Consider the following 18,334-nt stretch of genomic DNA (forward strand, 5'->3'; position numbering starts at 1 on the left):
CTTCGTTTCGTCTGATGTTGGCGCATGCGCGTAAACGAGAGGATGGATGAACTTGTGCCGCGTTGAAAAAAACGGGGAACCCGGGGGGGAAAACGCGAGCTCCGAATTGGAAAAATCGATTTGAACCGTCATCCAACTCAGAATTCCAACTCGGGAACTCGGGCCTCTTTCCAGAGCTCCGACTTTCCGACCTGAAGACCACTGACGTCGTGATTTGACCTCGTATTTCTCCGAGTTCCCAGTTGTTTTGAACGCGGCATCTTTCTCGAGCACCGAATTTCCAAACAGAATATCACTGAAGGCATGATTCTACCTCGTATTTTTCTTTCTTGGAACAACGTTTCTGTTAAGTTGATGGTGCTGACGTGACATTCCAGCCGGGCTCAGTTTAGGCCCAGGTAGTCTAAAAGCAGATATGGAGAATTTGATATTACCCCTGAATAGTGGTATTTCTACTTGCACATCAATCTCTGCTATTTATCAAATTTATTTATATAGCYCTTCTTACATCAGCTGATATATCAAAGTGCTGTACAGGAACCCAGCCTAAAACCCCAAACAGCAAGCAATGCAGGTGTAGAAGCACGGTGGCTAGGAAAAACTCCCTAGAAAGGCCAAAACCTAGGAAGAAACCTAGAGAGGAACCAGGCTATGAGGGGTGGCCAGTCCTCTTCTGGCTGTGCCGGGTTGAGATTATAACAGAACATGGCCAAGATGTTCATAAATGACCAGCATGGTCAAATAATAGTAATCACAGTGAACAGGTCAGGGTTCCATAGCCGCAGGCAGAACAGTTGAAACTGGAGGAGCAGCAGCACGGCCAGGTAGACTGGGGACAACAAGGAGTCATCAGACCAGGTAGTCCTGAGGCATGGTCCTCCGAGAGAAAGAAAGAGAGAATTAGAGAGAGCATACTTAAATTCACACAGGACACCGGATAAAACAGGAGAAATACTCCAGATTTAACAGACTGACCCTAGCCCCCCGACACAAACTACTGCAGCATAAATACTGGAGGCTGAGACAGGAGGGGTCAGGAGACACTGTGGCCCCGTCCGACAATACCCCCGGACAGGGCCAAACAGGCAGGATATAACCCCACCCACTTTGCCAAAGCACAGCCCCCACACCACTAGAGTGATATCTTCAACCACCATCTCGACAAGGCCGAGTATAGCCCACAAAGATCTCCGCCACGGCACAGCCCAAGGGGGGGGGGGGCGCCAACCCAGACAGGAAGACCACGTCAGTGACTCAACCCACTCAAGTGACGCACTCCTCCTAGGGATGGTATGGAAGAGCACCAGTAAGCCAGTGACTCAGCCCCTGTAATAGGATTAGAGGCAGAGAATCCCAGTGGAGAGAGGGGAACCGGCCAGGCAGAGACAGCAACGGCGGTTCGTTGCTCCAGTGCCTTTCCGTTCACCTTCACACTCCTGGGACAGACTACACTCAATAATAGGACCTACTGAAGAGATGAGTCTTCAATAAAGACTTAAAAGTTGAGACTGAGTCTGCGTCTCTCACATGGGTAGGCAGACCATTCCATAAAAATGGAGCTCTATAGGAGAAAGCCCTGCCTCCAGCTGTTTGCTTAGAAAGTCTAGGGACAGTTAGGAGGCCTGCGTCTTGTGACCGTAGCGTACTTGTAGGTATGTACGGCAGGACCAAATCGGAGAGACAGGTAGGAGCAAGCCCATGTAATGCTTTGCAGGTTAGCAGTAAAACCTTGAAATCAGCCCTTGCCTTAACAGGAAGCCAGTGTAGAGAGGCTAGCGCTGGAGTAATATGAACAATTTTTTGGGTTCTAGTCAAGATTCTAGCAGGCGTGTTTAGCACTAACTGAAGTTTATTTAGTGCTTTATCAGGGTAGCCGGAAAGTAGAGCATTGCAGTAGTCTAACCTAGAAGTGACAAAAGCATGGATACATTTTTCTGCATCATTTTTGGACAGAAAGTTTCTGATTTTTGCAATGTTATGTACATTTACATTTACATTTAAGTCATTTAGCTGACGCTCTTATCCAGAGCGACTTACAAATTGGAAAGTTCATACATATTCATCCTGGTCCCCCCGTGGGGAATGAACCCACAACCCTGGCGTTGCAAGCGCCATGCTCTACCAACTGAGCCACACGGGACCGTGTAGATGGAAAAAAAGCTGTCCTTGAAACAGTCTTGATATGTTCGTCAAAAGAGAGATCAGGGTCCAGAGTAACGTAGAGGTCCTTCACAGTTTTATTTGAGACGACTGTACAACCATCAAGATGAATTGTCAGATTCAACAGAAGATCTCTTTGTTTCTTGGGACCTAGAACAASCATCTCTGTTTTGTCCGAGTTTAAAAGTAGAACATTTGCAGCCATCCACTTCCTTATGTCTGAAACACAGGCTTCCAGCGAGGGCAATTTCGGGGCTTCACCATGTTTCATCGAAATGTACAGCTTATCTTTTACATTCTGTGATTATATACCTTACCTTTGTTTAAAGATTGTCCATCCTTTATTGGAGTGTTGCAGAAAATAAAGGCTATAGGGATTTTCAACTTCCCCCCTGCTTGGGCCTATGTTCCTTACTACTCCAGGCACAGAAGTGAGAACAACAATAGCTTGTTCAAGTCTGAATTACTACTACCTAGCCTTGGAATGGCAGAGTTGGTTGCATGAGTGAGTATTGTCACATGAGACTTTGTTGTTTATTACAGATTTGGGTCGTTCCCTCAGGCAGCTCCCTCTAACCTTTCACCCATGAACCCACAGCCTTGGCCAGCGCCTGTTCCTCAATGGCTGATGAATGGGTCTGAAGCAGTGTCAGAGGCCCAGTTATTGGAGGAGCAGATGCTGAGGGCGGGGGTACTGGCCTCCTTACAGGATGTCCCGGAGGAACCAGGGGCCAAAATGGAAGTGTCAATGTCCTAGTGTCCTCTCTGAAGTCAGTCAGGTTTACTAGGGTATTTACTAGTAAAGAAGAGCATATTTGTTGTAGCCTGTATGTATTATATTTTATAGAGTAATTTATCATATAATGCTTAGCTGATTCCACCCAAAAGCAAGCTGTGATCAAACATGCCTGACTCATCAAATAAAATAATTATATTGAGCAAAAACATTATTGACATCTTTTTTTTAAGGCTTCAGCAACTGGAGAAGATGGAGTTTCCTACAGATAAAGCTGTGGTGGCACTGGATGCCACTAGACAGTTAGATGGCGCCATCTCCCTGCTCATTGATGACAGAGTTGGGGAGGAGGCTGTGATGACATCCAAAGAAAAGAGCCCCTGCCACCAAGGAATACCTGAGGCCTGTCAGATCAACACATAGTGGCCAACTAGCAGGAGCTTGGAACAGAAGGTATGATTTAGCATCATGATATTGTTATTTGCTTGGGTTTTACTGAGCTGAACTTGTGTTAAAATGTACCCTGGGGGCTAAAAGGAAAAGTCAAGAGTACCCAAATAAATGTAATTATGAAAAGAATGAGGACAATGAGCCTGTTAAAAAACACAAAACAATTATTTATTATACCAACCATCTACAAGATTTTTTTGCACAATAACACATTAGCAAGCAATTTGAAATAGGCCCAAAATGGAAAATACATATGACGTTACATACAAAACAAGAAACTGCTATTGATATATTTTTTTAAGATAAAGAAACACATTTGATCAAAGAAGCGTTTTTCTTCACTGTGACAGATAAATCAGTCGAAATATACGAAGGAAGTATGAAAAACGTATGCACTCACTACTGAAAGTCGCTGTGGATAAGAGCGTCTGCTAAATTACTAAAATGTCAAATCTAAAGAATGAAATGGTGGTACAAAGTTACGCAAAAATGTATTCAAGTTCCATCAACAAGTCCTCTACTCCTACTGTGTGGTGTGTGCTTAGGATGGAAGTTGCTGTAGGAGAAAGGGTTTCTTAGAGATGACATTGCTTTAGCTTGTGGCTTTAAAAGAAATGTGACATGTCTTACTACTGATAGTTTATCCAGGAGCTGCAGCTTGGGGGGTTCGAAAGAAATGCAGGAATTTGATCACAAATCAGAACTTTGTAGAACATACTTTGCTATAAGGATTTGAGTAATGTATTTCGGCACCGTTGTTGAGAAAATACCGTCTAAAAATGTAGAAAGTGCAGAAAAGGGTAGCACAGAACTGAATTGATGTGCAACAACATAAATCTCAACTAGAATGTGAATAAAATAAATAAAGTTACATCCCTTGTGTGTTTGATTTAAAGGGGGGGATATCAGACACCAAGACACACACACAGATATGCTTGACTTTTCATAACATGTCACTATTAACTGATACCTCAATGGGAACGGTGTGTAATTCTTCATCTTTATAGTGCACTTAATAACAAGGATTAAAACAATATTATAGAACCAAAAGGAATATAAGGGGAAGAGGTTTGTTTGTGTACATGTGTGTCTTGCAGTCTGTACATGTTAAATACATTTAAATAAGTAAACCTCTGAGATTCCCGACATTGATAAGGGCCAAACAAATTCTCAGAGACAGTCTCTTTTCTTTCACACTTGATTTCTCCTTTAATTGACCCTCATTTATACTATACTGCAATGACCCTTATAGTCCAGAATTGTTTTCAGTTGAATGAGCACCATTAAACATTTCAAGGAAAACTCCCTGCAAAAATTATMATATGATGCTAAATGCATCATACAGGGATGATTTCTGTATTTTGAAAGTTACATATCTTGAAAACTTGATTGCTGACAAGCAAAACATTTGGGACTATGTCAACAATGGACTAATGAAACAAATACCAAAATATAGTTTTTGGGTGGTAATTTTCCTTTAATATTGGGTTTCCTTTTATCTTACAAGAATCTTTGCATGTTTTCCGAGGCTAAAATATTTCCTAGCTGTAGACACAAGGACGGGACACAGGRGGAGCCATGGGTCTATGGGGAGGTGTGTGTTGGGGTAGAGGGGGGTGGTACTGGTTCCCAATGGAGGTGGGCAGACTCCGGAACACCAGTGGAGCTTCCCTGAGGTGTCCCCCACCTTTCATCTGATGGTACAGCCGACAGAGGGTATCAGATAAGGTCTGGATCAGTAGAGTGCCAGAGAGACCTAAGGGAGGGGTGGTTAGACCCCGTGATCCTCAGAGATGCAGGAGGGAGGCTACTTCCCCTGAACCTTGGTGTCCGAGGACAGAGGAGGGGAGACAAGCCAATAGGGTAGGGCTCCTGCCCGCTTATTCCTGTAGAAACCGCCTGGGGACGCAGTGCCGAACGAACCATCTCCAGACCCTAGATCAGGCTCTGTTGAAGAAACAATGAGTTGGGGCCATGCTACCCTATGCATACATATATGAGACATACATATAAAATACTTAGTTAATAGAGCACATTATTAAATATAATAAAGAATTTATATGATGTTGCCATAGGAGGCTGATGAGATATCTATCATTATCATGTGCCTAGATATGAAAGTCATTTGAGTTACGTGCATTTATTTAGTGAATAAATCAACATTTACTGGTTGATGTCTACTAATGTGAGTCCACTTAGAGCAACAACTTTTAAAGCAAAAAAATACATAAAATAGTATTTTACGTATGATCCCTGCATGCCAAATGCAGTAGATAATGTAATCTAGCCTGAATGAGGGGTGAGGATGGTTACCAGCGTTACCTGGCCAGATGATAGCCTCCAGCAGTGTCACCCTGCGAGCCAGAAGCTCCAGGTCTGCCTGCAAGTCTTGGAACATCTTCAAACTAATGTCCTATCGGAGAACAGTGACAAGGGGACTGGGTGAGGGGTGGAGAGTGGACACACCAGGCCTGGTCCTGGGGCTGCCTACCTCTGTCCATACCCCATGTCCCACGTCCCACGAGTGGTGGAGGGTGGGGTGAGATCCAGCCTCATCTGACCCCTGCCTAAAGCTGACCCTGCTGCCTCAAGCTGACCCTGCTGCCTCAAGCTGACCCCGCCTCCTACTCACCATGAATACCGATCATAGTCTCGAGGATTAAAACCCTCTCGGCTAAGATCTTCAGCGCTTCTCTGATCTGATGTATCCCGTCCCCCTGTGAAGATAGATACAGCCGTCAAGGTAAGGAGCACAAGCCAAACAAATTGCCCGCCAAGGTGCAAGTCATTTTCTCTCTGTCAATCCATTACAGCAGTTAGCAGGTTAAAACCAGTCCACGCACCCAGCCCGCATCCCTTTACCTCATCCCTCCCCTGTATCTCTCGATCTCCCTCGTTCTCTGGCCATGCTGCCATACCAGGCCAGTCTTTGCCATGCTGGGCAAAAACAGCATGCACATCACAATACATTCCTATGTTGTTGACATAACAAAAGTGGAGTAGACTATCCAAGGCTTCAGGTTTGACCATGCCATCCACATTCCCTCTGGACTTATCAAGATGAGCAGCTATTCAACCAGGCAAGTATTTTAGAGGGGTTGCATGACAAAAGAGGGATTTTCTAAAACATTTGTAAAGTCTTAGTCTGAAGTCTTAGTATATTGTATCTACATAACTTTTAATACAGCTGTGGTCATAATAGCTGCCAATCCATCTCTCACTGTATTAAAATATGCTCACCACATAAAGCCAGTAAGTCTTTAGTCTTTTTTTTTCTGTTTAAAATGAGAAACAGATCAATATCTACTTTTCAAGAAAGACCTACTGGCTTTATGAATCATCCCCTAAGAAAAAATATGAAACATAGAAAATAAAAACACAAAGATAACACAGACACAAGCAATCATGTCAGTGACAGTGATAAAGAACGCATGCACACGATTTTGTTAGCGTGGACGCCTGAGTACTTTTCTCTAGGGTCAAGAAATAAACTGATTAACGAGTAGCAGACAAACCTCTACGGAACAAAAGGCAAGATTTCCTGAAGCTACAGTACTGTATATCTATAAATCATATCAATGTCTAATGTCCAGTGTGTTTGTGTTTTTCCAGGTTGTATGGCTCCACAATAACAAGCTCCTCTATGTCATGGTTGATTGATGAGGAGCAGATGGGAGCAGAACGGATAATGGGGCTATTGTGAGACCGTTGAGGAGATAAGAAATATATTTTTGGTTTGCGATACAATTTAGAGTAATCTTGCCTGGTTCCTGTGTTATTGCTGCATTTTTTGTTATTACACTAAGTGAAACACAGAGTTTACATATGAGTTTGGCAAGCAAAAAGAGAAATGGCAAACAGTGCAGTAACTAAGGATGGGAGCATGCAGCCATGCATTGTGGGACACTGGAGGATAGCTGTATCCACTCACATTTCCAACCCCAATCCAAAACACCCTACCCCACACACCCAGCACTAACCCACCACCACTGTTCCCACAACTCTAAATGGAGTGATTTGGCATATACATTCGACACATGCTTAAGCAAAAAGGCCCGAGGGGGTGTGGTATATGGCCAATATAACACGGCTAAGGGCTGTTCTTAAGCACGACGCAACACGGAGTGCCTGGATACAGCCCTTAGCCGTGGTATAGTGGCCATATACCACAAACCCCTGAGGTGCCTTATTGCTATTATAAACTGGTTACCAACGTAATTAGAGCAGTAAAAATGTTTTGTCATACCTGTGATATACGGTCTGATATACCACGGCTGTCAGCCAATCAGCATTCAGGGCTCGAACCACCCAGTTTATAATAACATTTATACTATGTATAAACAATATGTGTTGTACACTAGTTAAATTAACATATGAACATGTCATCCTTTGCATAATTTATAGAAGGGTTTGTAAAAGCATGGCATGATCAAATATTGATCCTCAATACAATTATATATTACATGCCACTCAACATATTCTTATAGATTCCATGATCTTTCCCTCAGTCAGAAAATTACTTAGCACGTGTGAGGTAGGACCGGCAGGCAGGTGTGTGTGTATGTATATGCCAATGTCAGATTCTCAGAATGTGACTGTGAAAGGTAGCCATGGAGACAGTAGCTTGCAGAGGGAGTCAGACAGCTTTAGGGTCGGACAGGAGTAGGACAGTGTTTTCAACATGGGGCAGCATTCTACAGCACACCCCAAGGACCAAAAAACCACAACAATCATAAAATCATCATGAAACAGAACACACACAAACAACAGCAACCACAATCCCACATGCAGTAAACTGACATACTATAAAGTAAATAAGTATTTAAAAAACAAAACAAATGCAGGACCATTTGCAGAACAATACTAACAGTAAACTTTATCAAAAAGTGAAATCGCAAAGATAAGCATGTGGGGCTATTGTGAGACCGTTGTGATTGGACATGGATCGTAGTGGTGACTTGCTGGCAAAAATCATTTAGATCACTTACATTTAGATTGTTCTTGTAACATGAGAAAGATGCAAAGGAAAAGCAGTGATTAGACAGACACAATAATTGTCTATACAGTAAACAGTATTTATACAATTTAAGTACAATGTGGGGAAATTGACTCTTTCTCAATTCGTTTTCCTACATTTCTCGCATCCTCTATCCTCGCTTCCTTCTCAAACACCATTGGAAGAGAAGACTCCAAGGTTCCTCCCCTTGGACCTTCTCCTCCTATGGCTTTGATGGATGCAAGGAGAGAAGACACAAAGGAATCAAAGAAAGACTAATTGAGAAAGGGCCACAGTTTCCTCTCCTGCCTCTTGGTCTTATGCAGCCCAGTGGTGTACAGCCCATATATTGTAGTCTTACCGGCAGACCTTTCTCTCCTGGTTCTCCCTTGACTCCTGGTACTCCCTAAATAGAAACATTAAGTAAAGAGTAATGGCACACCTGTGATGGCACTTCAATTGCATGACAGTACTGCCTTTGAAAAAGCAGCAGAAGAAACCCATTCTCTGAGTTTGTGAGAATGCTGGTTTGTATAGTTTACCATGGTGTATTCAGGTGTGACGTGTCGGTTTTTCTCACACTAAGGTCACAGCTATACAGGAAGTAGGTGGCTTACCGGATCTCCTATGAATCCTCTCTCTCCTGGATATCCCAGAGGACCCTAAGAAGCCAGAGGCAAGTTAGGAGTTTTGTCTCTCTATCTAGGGGATGGGAAAAAATAGAATGAAAACATTAGGTGTGGTTGGGCCCTGGCTGGCCTGTGCATTGTACTCACTCTCTCCCCACGTTCTCCTTTTGGCCCCACCGGGCCGTGTATCCCAGGGGTCCCCGACTTCCCCTGTAGAGAGACCGGAGAAAATGTTCAAGAAGACACATCATTTGTAGAAGTGTGCAGTAAGTGGATCTAATCTCACTCATATGATTATTATTATTTCTATTGCACCATTACACACTGCCTACTGTAGTGCTAAGGCAAACACCTACGTTCTGTCCTGCTGGGCCAGGGGGTCCCATGGGGCCTTTGGGGCCTGGGGGACCTGTATGATGGGACACATAAGGACTGTGAGCATCAAAGTAATAAGCAGCTTTTAGGTTAGGTTGCCTTTATAGGCCAAGATAGGTTATTATCAGACACACAAGGCAAATTGAGAATGAAAGGAGAGACAAAATAAAGGAGAGAAAAAATATTAATTATGGATAATTGATAGGAAAGGGTTTCATGTTACGTGTGTTTTGGAACAGCTGGAACAAGATAAGACAATCAGATTATGCAAAGGTATTTGGACTATGACATAAACCACTGTTTAAAAAGTAAAACAAATAATAAGAAGTCATTTTTCAGATGAATACAAACAACTGTGTCTTCCTATTCCTACCTCCACTGTAGGCCTGTAAAGAATTACTGGACTGGGAAAACAGTTACATATACGGACATGCTTGTTTCAATGTTATATTGAACACACTTAAATCTGCCTTGGTTGGTCATGATAGAAGGGATGCTAGATAAATCTGATCAATCATAGGAGCTGGCCCAAGCTCACTCCTCTTACAGCTCACTTTAAACACGGGAATGAAAAAGGCTCATCTTGACACATAATTCGATTGAACACTGTTGATGCAAACTAAGGCAAGAGGGACAGGCAAATAACAAATCAATCCAACATTTAAGAGACAGGAAGCAAATCCAACTTCCTCTAATGAGGAAATCAGGAATTTCAAGATGAGAGTTGGGGACAGAGGACATGTGTTTCAGTGAATCTGACAGAGAACGGAGACTATTGTTAATTCTTATATTTAGTCCAGGGGCATAACTGGTAAGAGAACCCAAATTAATATGCAATTGAATCACTACACTGACATGATATTGAAACCAATATGTTTTCTGGCTGGGGACCAAGACAGAGAGACGGAGATACTGACCAGCAGGTCCAGCAGGGCCTTGGGGGCCCTGGACAGGAGCCCCTCGTGGGTCAGGGAAGGTGTTGGAGAGGAGCAGCTTGCCCTGACCTGGAATACAGAGGACATGCACACAGGCGAGTGGTTAAAAAGGACAATGGCAAGAGGACTGATGGAGCACTTCATTTACTGAACTGCATTACTGACAGGTGCCTACAGGGGGCAATGCTCTCACACAAATGTCCAGGCTTCTTTCAGCACCATTACACGGCCCATCTTTTACATAGATAGGTAAATGTATGGCTAAATATCATATCATGATTATCACATTGTTTGCACTCATGTGTATGTGGAATTCATGTCCTACAAGTATACATGGTTCACTATTTAAGAATGACTTGAGTCACCTCCATTGACATTGTGCTGACGGAGCACTTCTGAGCTGCTCTACATCTGTTGGGAAAGAGAGAGGAAAAAGGGTAGGAAATGTCCCAGTGATGTGGAAGTGTGTGGTTTTAAAGGGTTGTCTCGGGCTGACAGGGAGCACAGTGTTAATGGAGTGCCAAAGAAGAGGAGAGCAGGGAGGAGAAGGCCTATCAACGAGACACATCCTCCAGCTGCCACACTGACTCTAAACTCTGTTCCAGTCCCACACAACCCTGCTTAAAATAGCTGCGGAGTTGAGGGGTCTGCCTGTTTTTCTGTCTGTTCGTCTGTTCTTCCGCCCTCCCACTAGTCCATCCTTCGGTCCGTCTGCCTGTCTGTCTCTATTAAAACAATCTTTCCTTTTCTCTTCATTTCCAGCTCCTGTTCTTCAACACCTTCTCTGACAGGGAGTCTATGTCCGTCTACTTCCAACCCCACAATGTCCTGGGTTTACAATAGTGTCCTACATCTGTAATGTCTATGATCTTCTAAAATGGCTAGGTTCACACATCCTCTCCTCTCTACCTGTGACCCTGTCCCACCTGAAGATAGGAGGGTTTATTCCCATTCTGTTGCAGGAGATTCCAGCCTCCAGATCGATACGGGGAAGCCAATAAGCCAGTGTTTTCCAAAGGAAGCTCAGCACAGAGCCCCTGCTTTCACTTTGACTTGAAAGAAACGGCTCATAGTCTCAGAATTCTCAATGCCAACCCTGATTTACTTACAGCTAGAATTCTCCATCTTTTCAACTACACAACCTACACTCTGCAGCCCATTTCCTCCTCTCTATTTTAGCCATTCAGCCCTCATACCTTCCCATATTGCCTGAGCTCCAACCTTGAGTGAGGTTGTATGAACCCCTGTTTCAGCTCCACATCTGGAAATGGTTGAGTGACATCAGCGACGGACAGGTTCTTATCCCAGTTTGTGTATTCGCCCCTCCCTCTGTCTCTCCCCATCTCTCTCTCTATTCTATATATATATTTTCCCTTCCACAGACTCAGACCCTCTCTACCGCCACTCAATCACCTTCCTCTCAGGCCTTTTTGGCAGGTAGACATGACAGGGGCGAGGGAGTACCCGTTAAAACACATTGCGTATATTTGTCTCTTTCTAATATCCTTACATTTATTCCCTCAGCCATCCTCTCCGTTTCGCCATCTCTCTCTATCTCTCTCTTCTAACTCAAATAGAAGTTCAACATGACTCTATGTAATGTAATAGACATGGGGAACATGGTGATTTTCAGTGGAAGTGAGAGAATCAACAGGTATTTCTCACCTATTTAAAGACCAAAGGAAAGTAGCATCCTCAGCCCACACCTCTCAGTAAACCTCTGCAGATCCACTTATTTTGGACTCATAGCAAATTGATTCTGTGTGGACTGAGGTCACTTCCTCTGGTTTGGCCCAGAAAAAGACCACCTATTGTGAGAAGGGGAGGGGTGAGGGTGGTTGTCTGACAGGGGCCGACTATGCATCTGGTTTTTCACCTCTGGGACATCTCCAAGTCCATAATACCGGGGTGTGAAAACTCATCAACTGCACTAGAATGGTCTACCATTTTCATACAAACCCACTGAATGGACAATTGACCCAGATGAGCATGAGCGATGGTGACAAAGAGCAATTAGGGCTGTAAGGCACGCACATTGTCCTACATGACATCATAATTACAAACAAATGATTTGAGTGGGAGGTGTTCCATAACACTACTGTTAATCTGATGAATGGAGTGTGTGTGGTGTTGGATATGGCTGTCTGTTGTAGTGGTGCACCCCTTACCCCGGTCTGGCTCTGGGATGTGGGCACTGGCAGTGGCTGGGGGTCCAGGGGGTCCTGGAGGTCCAGGTAGCCCAAGTAGACCCCTCTCTCCTGGGAGACCTGGTAGACCTTTGGGTCCTGGGGGGGAGAGGAGATACACCACACTGTTATGCTGAGGGACAGCATTGGCATGACAATGACGGAAAAGGTAGGTGAAAAGTCAGCGACAAAAACAAGAATCAACATTGAACCAGCATTGGGGAACAGAGAAACTTTTCATCTCTTTTGGTATACCATTATATTTTTGATTGAGTATTTTCATCATTTCAAAGGGCACCAGAGGTGATTCCTTGATGAAGAGGTTTCACTCTGTGTTGCCTTTCCTGGCATGCATAGCAATGGCAGGGGAACGCTGGTGAACCTATAAAAAGGTGATGGGTACAGAGCAATAAGATATATAGTAGAGAATGTAAAGGGAGGGAGAGTGCGGGAGAGACAGCAAGCGCTGCATGGTGTATTAAGTTTCAGTGCTTGGCGGTTGTGTGAGGCAGGCTAATATCATCAGCAGCAGGAGAGGGGGGCTGAGAGACTGACTGGTGTTCTGCTGTAATTAACAGGAGGAGGCCTCTTAATGGCCGTGTGCTGGGAGCTCAAAGGGAGACTTGGGAAAGCTCAAATAAACACCATTAAAGCCGGAGCGTATTAGCGGACTAGTGCGCAATAAATTACATTCTGCCTGCGTCTGCACAAGCCGGAGTGTGGGAGCGTGCGCGGTTGTGCACCTGTGTGTGTGTGTGTATATATAACTTGTCCCGACAAGCCAGCCAATGTTTCTCTCTCCCTCCCACAACGACTTCTCCTTTTGTTGAAAAGAGGCGAGAAAGAAAAGCTGAGATGTGACTTGTCCCTGTGGCCCAGCTGGATTGGGCTGTTCCATCCACAAACCCAAACAAAGTGCTTCACCTCCCAACCACAACATCTGACCTCATTGTTTGCACTTTCCTGAGGTAATGCTGTGCTCAACATGACCCCCGACCTCCCCATCCCCAAAGCGCACGCACACATAACCCTCATCTATTAATCTATCTCCTTGTCTTGTGACCTTGAATAATGCTCTGGAGGGTGATGCAACTGACAACAGCTATCATTGTGTTACAATTATTGTATTATCAACTATGAATAACGTGGCATAATATTGGTTCATTTGTAATGTGTTATTACAGCTCTGATTGGATTTGACACCTCACTAACTTATTTTCACTTAGCTTTGGTAAACATCGCAGCATAACTGACTGCGTTGTGGTTCTGCACTAGCTCAACCCCACCTGAAGGACCGTGACCCTTGATCAGCAGTATAGTAGCACAGCTGGGTAGTCAAAGTGGCCTCTCCAGAGTCTGTGTTAGCATGACGTTCAGAGTCTGTGTGTTCCCATGATGTTAGGGCAAACAAGGCTCTATTCTTCCTGCAGAGTAATGGGGCCCTGAAGCGGATGTGGGCAACAGCGTCAATTTGTAAGTAAATGTGTGTGTGCTTTTGCATGTGTATGTGTGTGTTAGGGAATCCTAGTTCTTCTATACAGGAAAAATGTCCTTTCTGTGCGCTGCACACACTCCAACCCCAACCTCACACTGCTTCCCTCCCTGCAGAAAAGTAGCAGCCCCCTGTTAATGTGATTCAATCTCCCCTTGAGTCTTCATGAATCTGTCTTTACTGTGTTGTCACCCCTCCTGAGTTCATTACTTTCCCTTACTCCTACACCTTACCCCCCTGGACCTATCGCCACCAAACACTCTCTCATAACGCTCAGGTTTCCTGTTACATCAAACATATTCTGTTCAATGGTAACATTTGTCTTACGTGCAACGGACAGGAAGAATTGTGCATGTGGAGAGAGAACATCGTTTTGGATAGAAACTCTAGTGCACTCTGAGAATAGACATAATATAATGGACGTAGGGAAAACAATAACACTGCATACATATGGAAGGCATAAGGAGACAGGACTTGTATACATAGCTCATGTTCATTTCAGATTGGATTCACATGGTGCTTCTCAGAAAGGGGTTTTGTAGTTTAACTTTTGCTCTACATCTCATGTCTACCCGGCAGCAGTAGGCACAGAGCAGGGTTCATAAATCCCTCAGAGAGGGAAGGACACACGCTGTCTAAATGTTCCACACGGAGACGAATCAGAACCACAGCCGCCAGCTACAACACGTTATGACAAACTTATATTACTATGTATTTTATTATCATTAAACGTGTAACTGCCTTGTCACTGGGATGCCCGGGGATTTCTTGTTTCACGACTGTTATTTATTATTTGTCCGTAACCATTTAGCCTCGAATATAAGCAACAGATTTTAGCTTACTTTATGTTGTTGAACGATGGACTCTGGTTGGTCAGCAGGCAGGAACAACAGCGAGTGTTCCGAGCCATAGGGGAGTTTTGTGTAGTCTGAGGACAAATATTTGGGCAGCCTGCTGGAAACCATGCTGAATCAGCAAACTCCGTATTTAGTAAGTCTTATGTTTGAAAAGTCGACGTTATCACCGTGCTGTCCACTGAGGAACAGCTGTGTTTTTCATGGACTACAGCATAGGTTTGTGGAATGGCCGAGTGGTTTCACAGAAAGACAAACACTCTGATGCAGGATGTCATGATGCAGTTTGTTGCAGTTTGTTGAGATAGTTCTGAGGGACTTTTCCACAATTGTTTCAGGTCTTAAAGTGAGCAACATACACTCAGGGTTCTTGTTTGCGCTGGCCTAGAGAGAGTATTGTCATAGTTTTGTCAGAGACAATGGGTTAAGTGGGTGGGTACGCATACAATCCCCCTGTCCCCACAATGATCTTTACAACATGCACATTTATTGACAAACAGTGTCAACGTCTTGTTTGACATCTGTGCACCCTGCTTAATCAACTGTAAACATGGAATTATCTTCATATGSTATTCATGAAACTGCTTTCATTCATACTGATTACAGTCTGTTATTATCATACTTCAGCCAAAAGGAATGACTGTCACAAATTTGGAGGCTTATGAAATCTCACAGTGAAATCAGTAGTTGTTTAATTAAATCATACAGTCTGCCATCATCTAGTTACAGTAAGTATCTTACCCACTGGTCCTGGGGTCCCCGAGGGGCCCCTCACCCCAGCCTCGCCCCTGGGTCCCGGCAGTCCCTGAGACCCTGGCTTCCCTGAGCAAAGACACTGGACAGTAACCATGGAGCCATACTGATACAGCCACAAGAGTTTGTGTTACAAAAAAAAGTAATGATTGAGCTGACAACATCTCCAACTTACCATCTCGTCCAGAGGTACCGTCTCTGCCTCTTTCACCCTGTGGACCTGTGTGTTAGGGAGGAAACAGACAGACGTCAGACAGCAGACGAGGGAAAGAGGAAGAGAAAGGGGTCGTCCATTGCCTTGTGTGGAGAAATGGACTAGAGGTTGAGTGCTTCCTGAGGTGAAGGGTCACTAGATGGAGGTGGCAGAGCAGCTGAGCTGTGCTCTGGATTAGACAGGCTCACTGACACACTAAGCACTGAGGTGTTAATTAGGGCCACAGAGGTGCCAGTGAGGAACGAACCCCTCAGCTTGTCATGGGAGACTAAAACCCAAACCCATGCAGGGCGAAAATTTCAGCCAAATTATAGCTCTAATATTGTAGGGAAACTAAACACCTATACCAAACAGATAATGTCATTCTCTCTCTAAACTAGTAAGACATTGACTGTGTGTTAGGGTGCTCATAATGGTGCATTTACATTCTTCAACAGGCCTTAGAAGGCCAGTGATGATCTTAACCTGGAAGCCTTTAGCTAAAACAGATTTGAATGTAATTGGATGGAAGTTGATACACTATTGAAAGGTCTTTTGAGAGTACTGCAGCAGAGCACCCTCTCTTTTCAGCTGCAGCCAAGGCTAGGCTGAGCTCCAGGGAAGGAGAGGGCTTTCATGCCCTAAACTGTTCACTTTCCACACACCATCCCTCCCTCCCACAGAACCCTGAAAGTGAGCAGTGCAGACAACTGGACTCTGACTAGTCATAGAGGAAATGATAGTGTGTGTGTGTGTGTGTATGTATGTGTCTACGTCTCTCTCTCAGCGACAGAGGAAATAGGATATGAGGGGAGGAGAGCAGGTAGAGAGGCAACGGAGAAAGAATTATGGCATGTGCAGAGTGATTTCCTACTCAATTAACAAACATAACCACTTCACTCAAAATAATAGGCAATTATGGTTGCTCCTCAAACCTGCCCATACATGGGCATAGGAGACTTGTACATACCTATGAGTCCCTGCTCGCCAGGGGCTCCTTTGGTTTGTGGATCCACCATCTGTGAGGAAGATTCCCGTGCCAATCCTCCTTTACCCTGTAGGTGGCGGTGAGAAGCGGAGGCGGGAGAGGACAGCACCTGGACCTAGTGGGATAAAATGGTGAAGAGAGAGAAAGAGAGAAATGTAGGTAGTAACGCCAATGCCTTTCAAATGGACTCCAACACTGTTGTTTATGCTGAGAGACTGTGTAGTCTCTCACTGCAGAACATTCTTCAGTAGAGGAGTCCACGCCTGTACCTTTGCCTCCAGTGAGCTGAGTCTATCTGTCAGGGCTGTGATTCGACTACAGTTGAGGCAATCTGGAGAACGGAGAAAGAGATAGATATTATATGTGGACAAGTATCGATATCTGCAAAAAGCGCTTCCAAAATGTACTTCAGGGAATTTGAGAAACATGGGGCCTGAGTATTAAAACAGAAACAGTGTAAAGGAGAGAAATGAAATCCCAGGTGTTCTGAGTCTGACGATATTCAAGAGAGAAATATGGTTCCAGGTGTTATTTTACTGTGTAAGAGTGTTAGGGTCCTGGTTCTTACTGGTGGAAAGCTGCTCCCCTGTTCCTGTGCGGGCCGGGGCAGGTGGCCGGCGGAGAGTAGACTGCTTCCTCACCGCCTCCTGAGCCACCAGCTGGTTTCCTGACTCTGCAGAGGAAGAGGAGGATGAAGTGGAGTCAGATCGATGGACCACACAGTAAGGTCATACAGACGTCATTYCGTTATGAGGCACATAGTCAGTCATGCAAATGGCACTGATGAGCAGCGAGGCTTCCAGACAAGAGAACTTCATTACACAACTCAATCAACAGAAAAAGAAAACAAGAACCCCCCCCCCCCAAAGTATTTTCACTCAATTTCTGAATACTCAGTGGAGCCAACATTCTCTTGTCATTTCAAATGATTTGGCATTTGCTCTGAAAGCCTCGTACAATAACTMTCTGGTGTCCTGTGACAGTAAGGAGACAGAGCCCCTCTCCATCAGGTGACCTCACCAACACTACAGTCATGGTGGGCAGAGAACCAGCCGGTGAGGGCCACGGGGGAGAGGGATGGAAAGGGATGGTGCCAGATCAGACATGAAAGGCCCACAGCATGCGTTCTGCTCTCCAAAGTCCCACCCATAAACATCATACTCTGCAATTGTATCAAATTCACACACAACAAACTGCTTTCATTCTGGCATGTTTTTATTGAGTAAAAAAACACAATGCCTGGGAGAGAGGGAGTTAGACAAACAATAGCTGCCTTGTATTAGGAGAATGAGCCATTTCAGCTCTGAGCTCGATTTTGTGTCTTTCCTTTATTTGATGAAGTGTGGGAGTTTGTGTTCCTGCGGGTTGGGGATGTTTTGAATGGGCAGACCTTTGTGAAGTCCTAGACTGTGTGGTTCTGTCTGTATGACCCAGGTGCTCCTGACAAAAACAAGAGCCTGGGCTTAGCACCTCATTAGAGGACAGCCAACATCTCCTCTCCTCTCAGAGTCAGCTGGCTGGAGCCAAACGCAWGCCACTGGCCAACATAGCCTGGAAATAGCACCTGCAACCCTTTCAGGGGCAGGG

The 18,334-nt window shown here is 44.6% G+C and overlaps 1 protein-coding gene across 1 annotated transcript; it reads right to left on the reverse strand.

The window, feature by feature from the left end:
• Positions 1–3,492: 3,492 nt before the first annotated feature.
• On the reverse strand, positions 3,493–17,469 carry LOC111974211 (EMI domain-containing protein 1; the record flags this gene model as incomplete). Its single annotated transcript, XM_070447044.1, has 14 exons — positions 3,493–5,293; positions 5,979–6,063; positions 8,335–8,346; positions 8,704–8,748; positions 8,960–9,004; positions 9,119–9,181; positions 9,328–9,380; positions 10,264–10,350; positions 12,450–12,566; positions 15,555–15,635; positions 15,742–15,786; positions 16,730–16,862; positions 17,017–17,078; positions 17,316–17,469. Coding segments are annotated over 14 exons (1,122 nt in total), but the record flags the coding sequence as incomplete, so codon positions are not given.
• Between the last annotated feature and the right edge of the window lie 865 nt (positions 17,470–18,334).

Source organism: Salvelinus sp. IW2-2015, linkage group LG15 (genome assembly GCF_002910315.2).
Source record: "Salvelinus sp. IW2-2015 linkage group LG15, ASM291031v2, whole genome shotgun sequence".
Lineage (NCBI taxonomy): Eukaryota > Metazoa > Chordata > Actinopteri > Salmoniformes > Salmonidae > Salvelinus > Salvelinus sp. IW2-2015.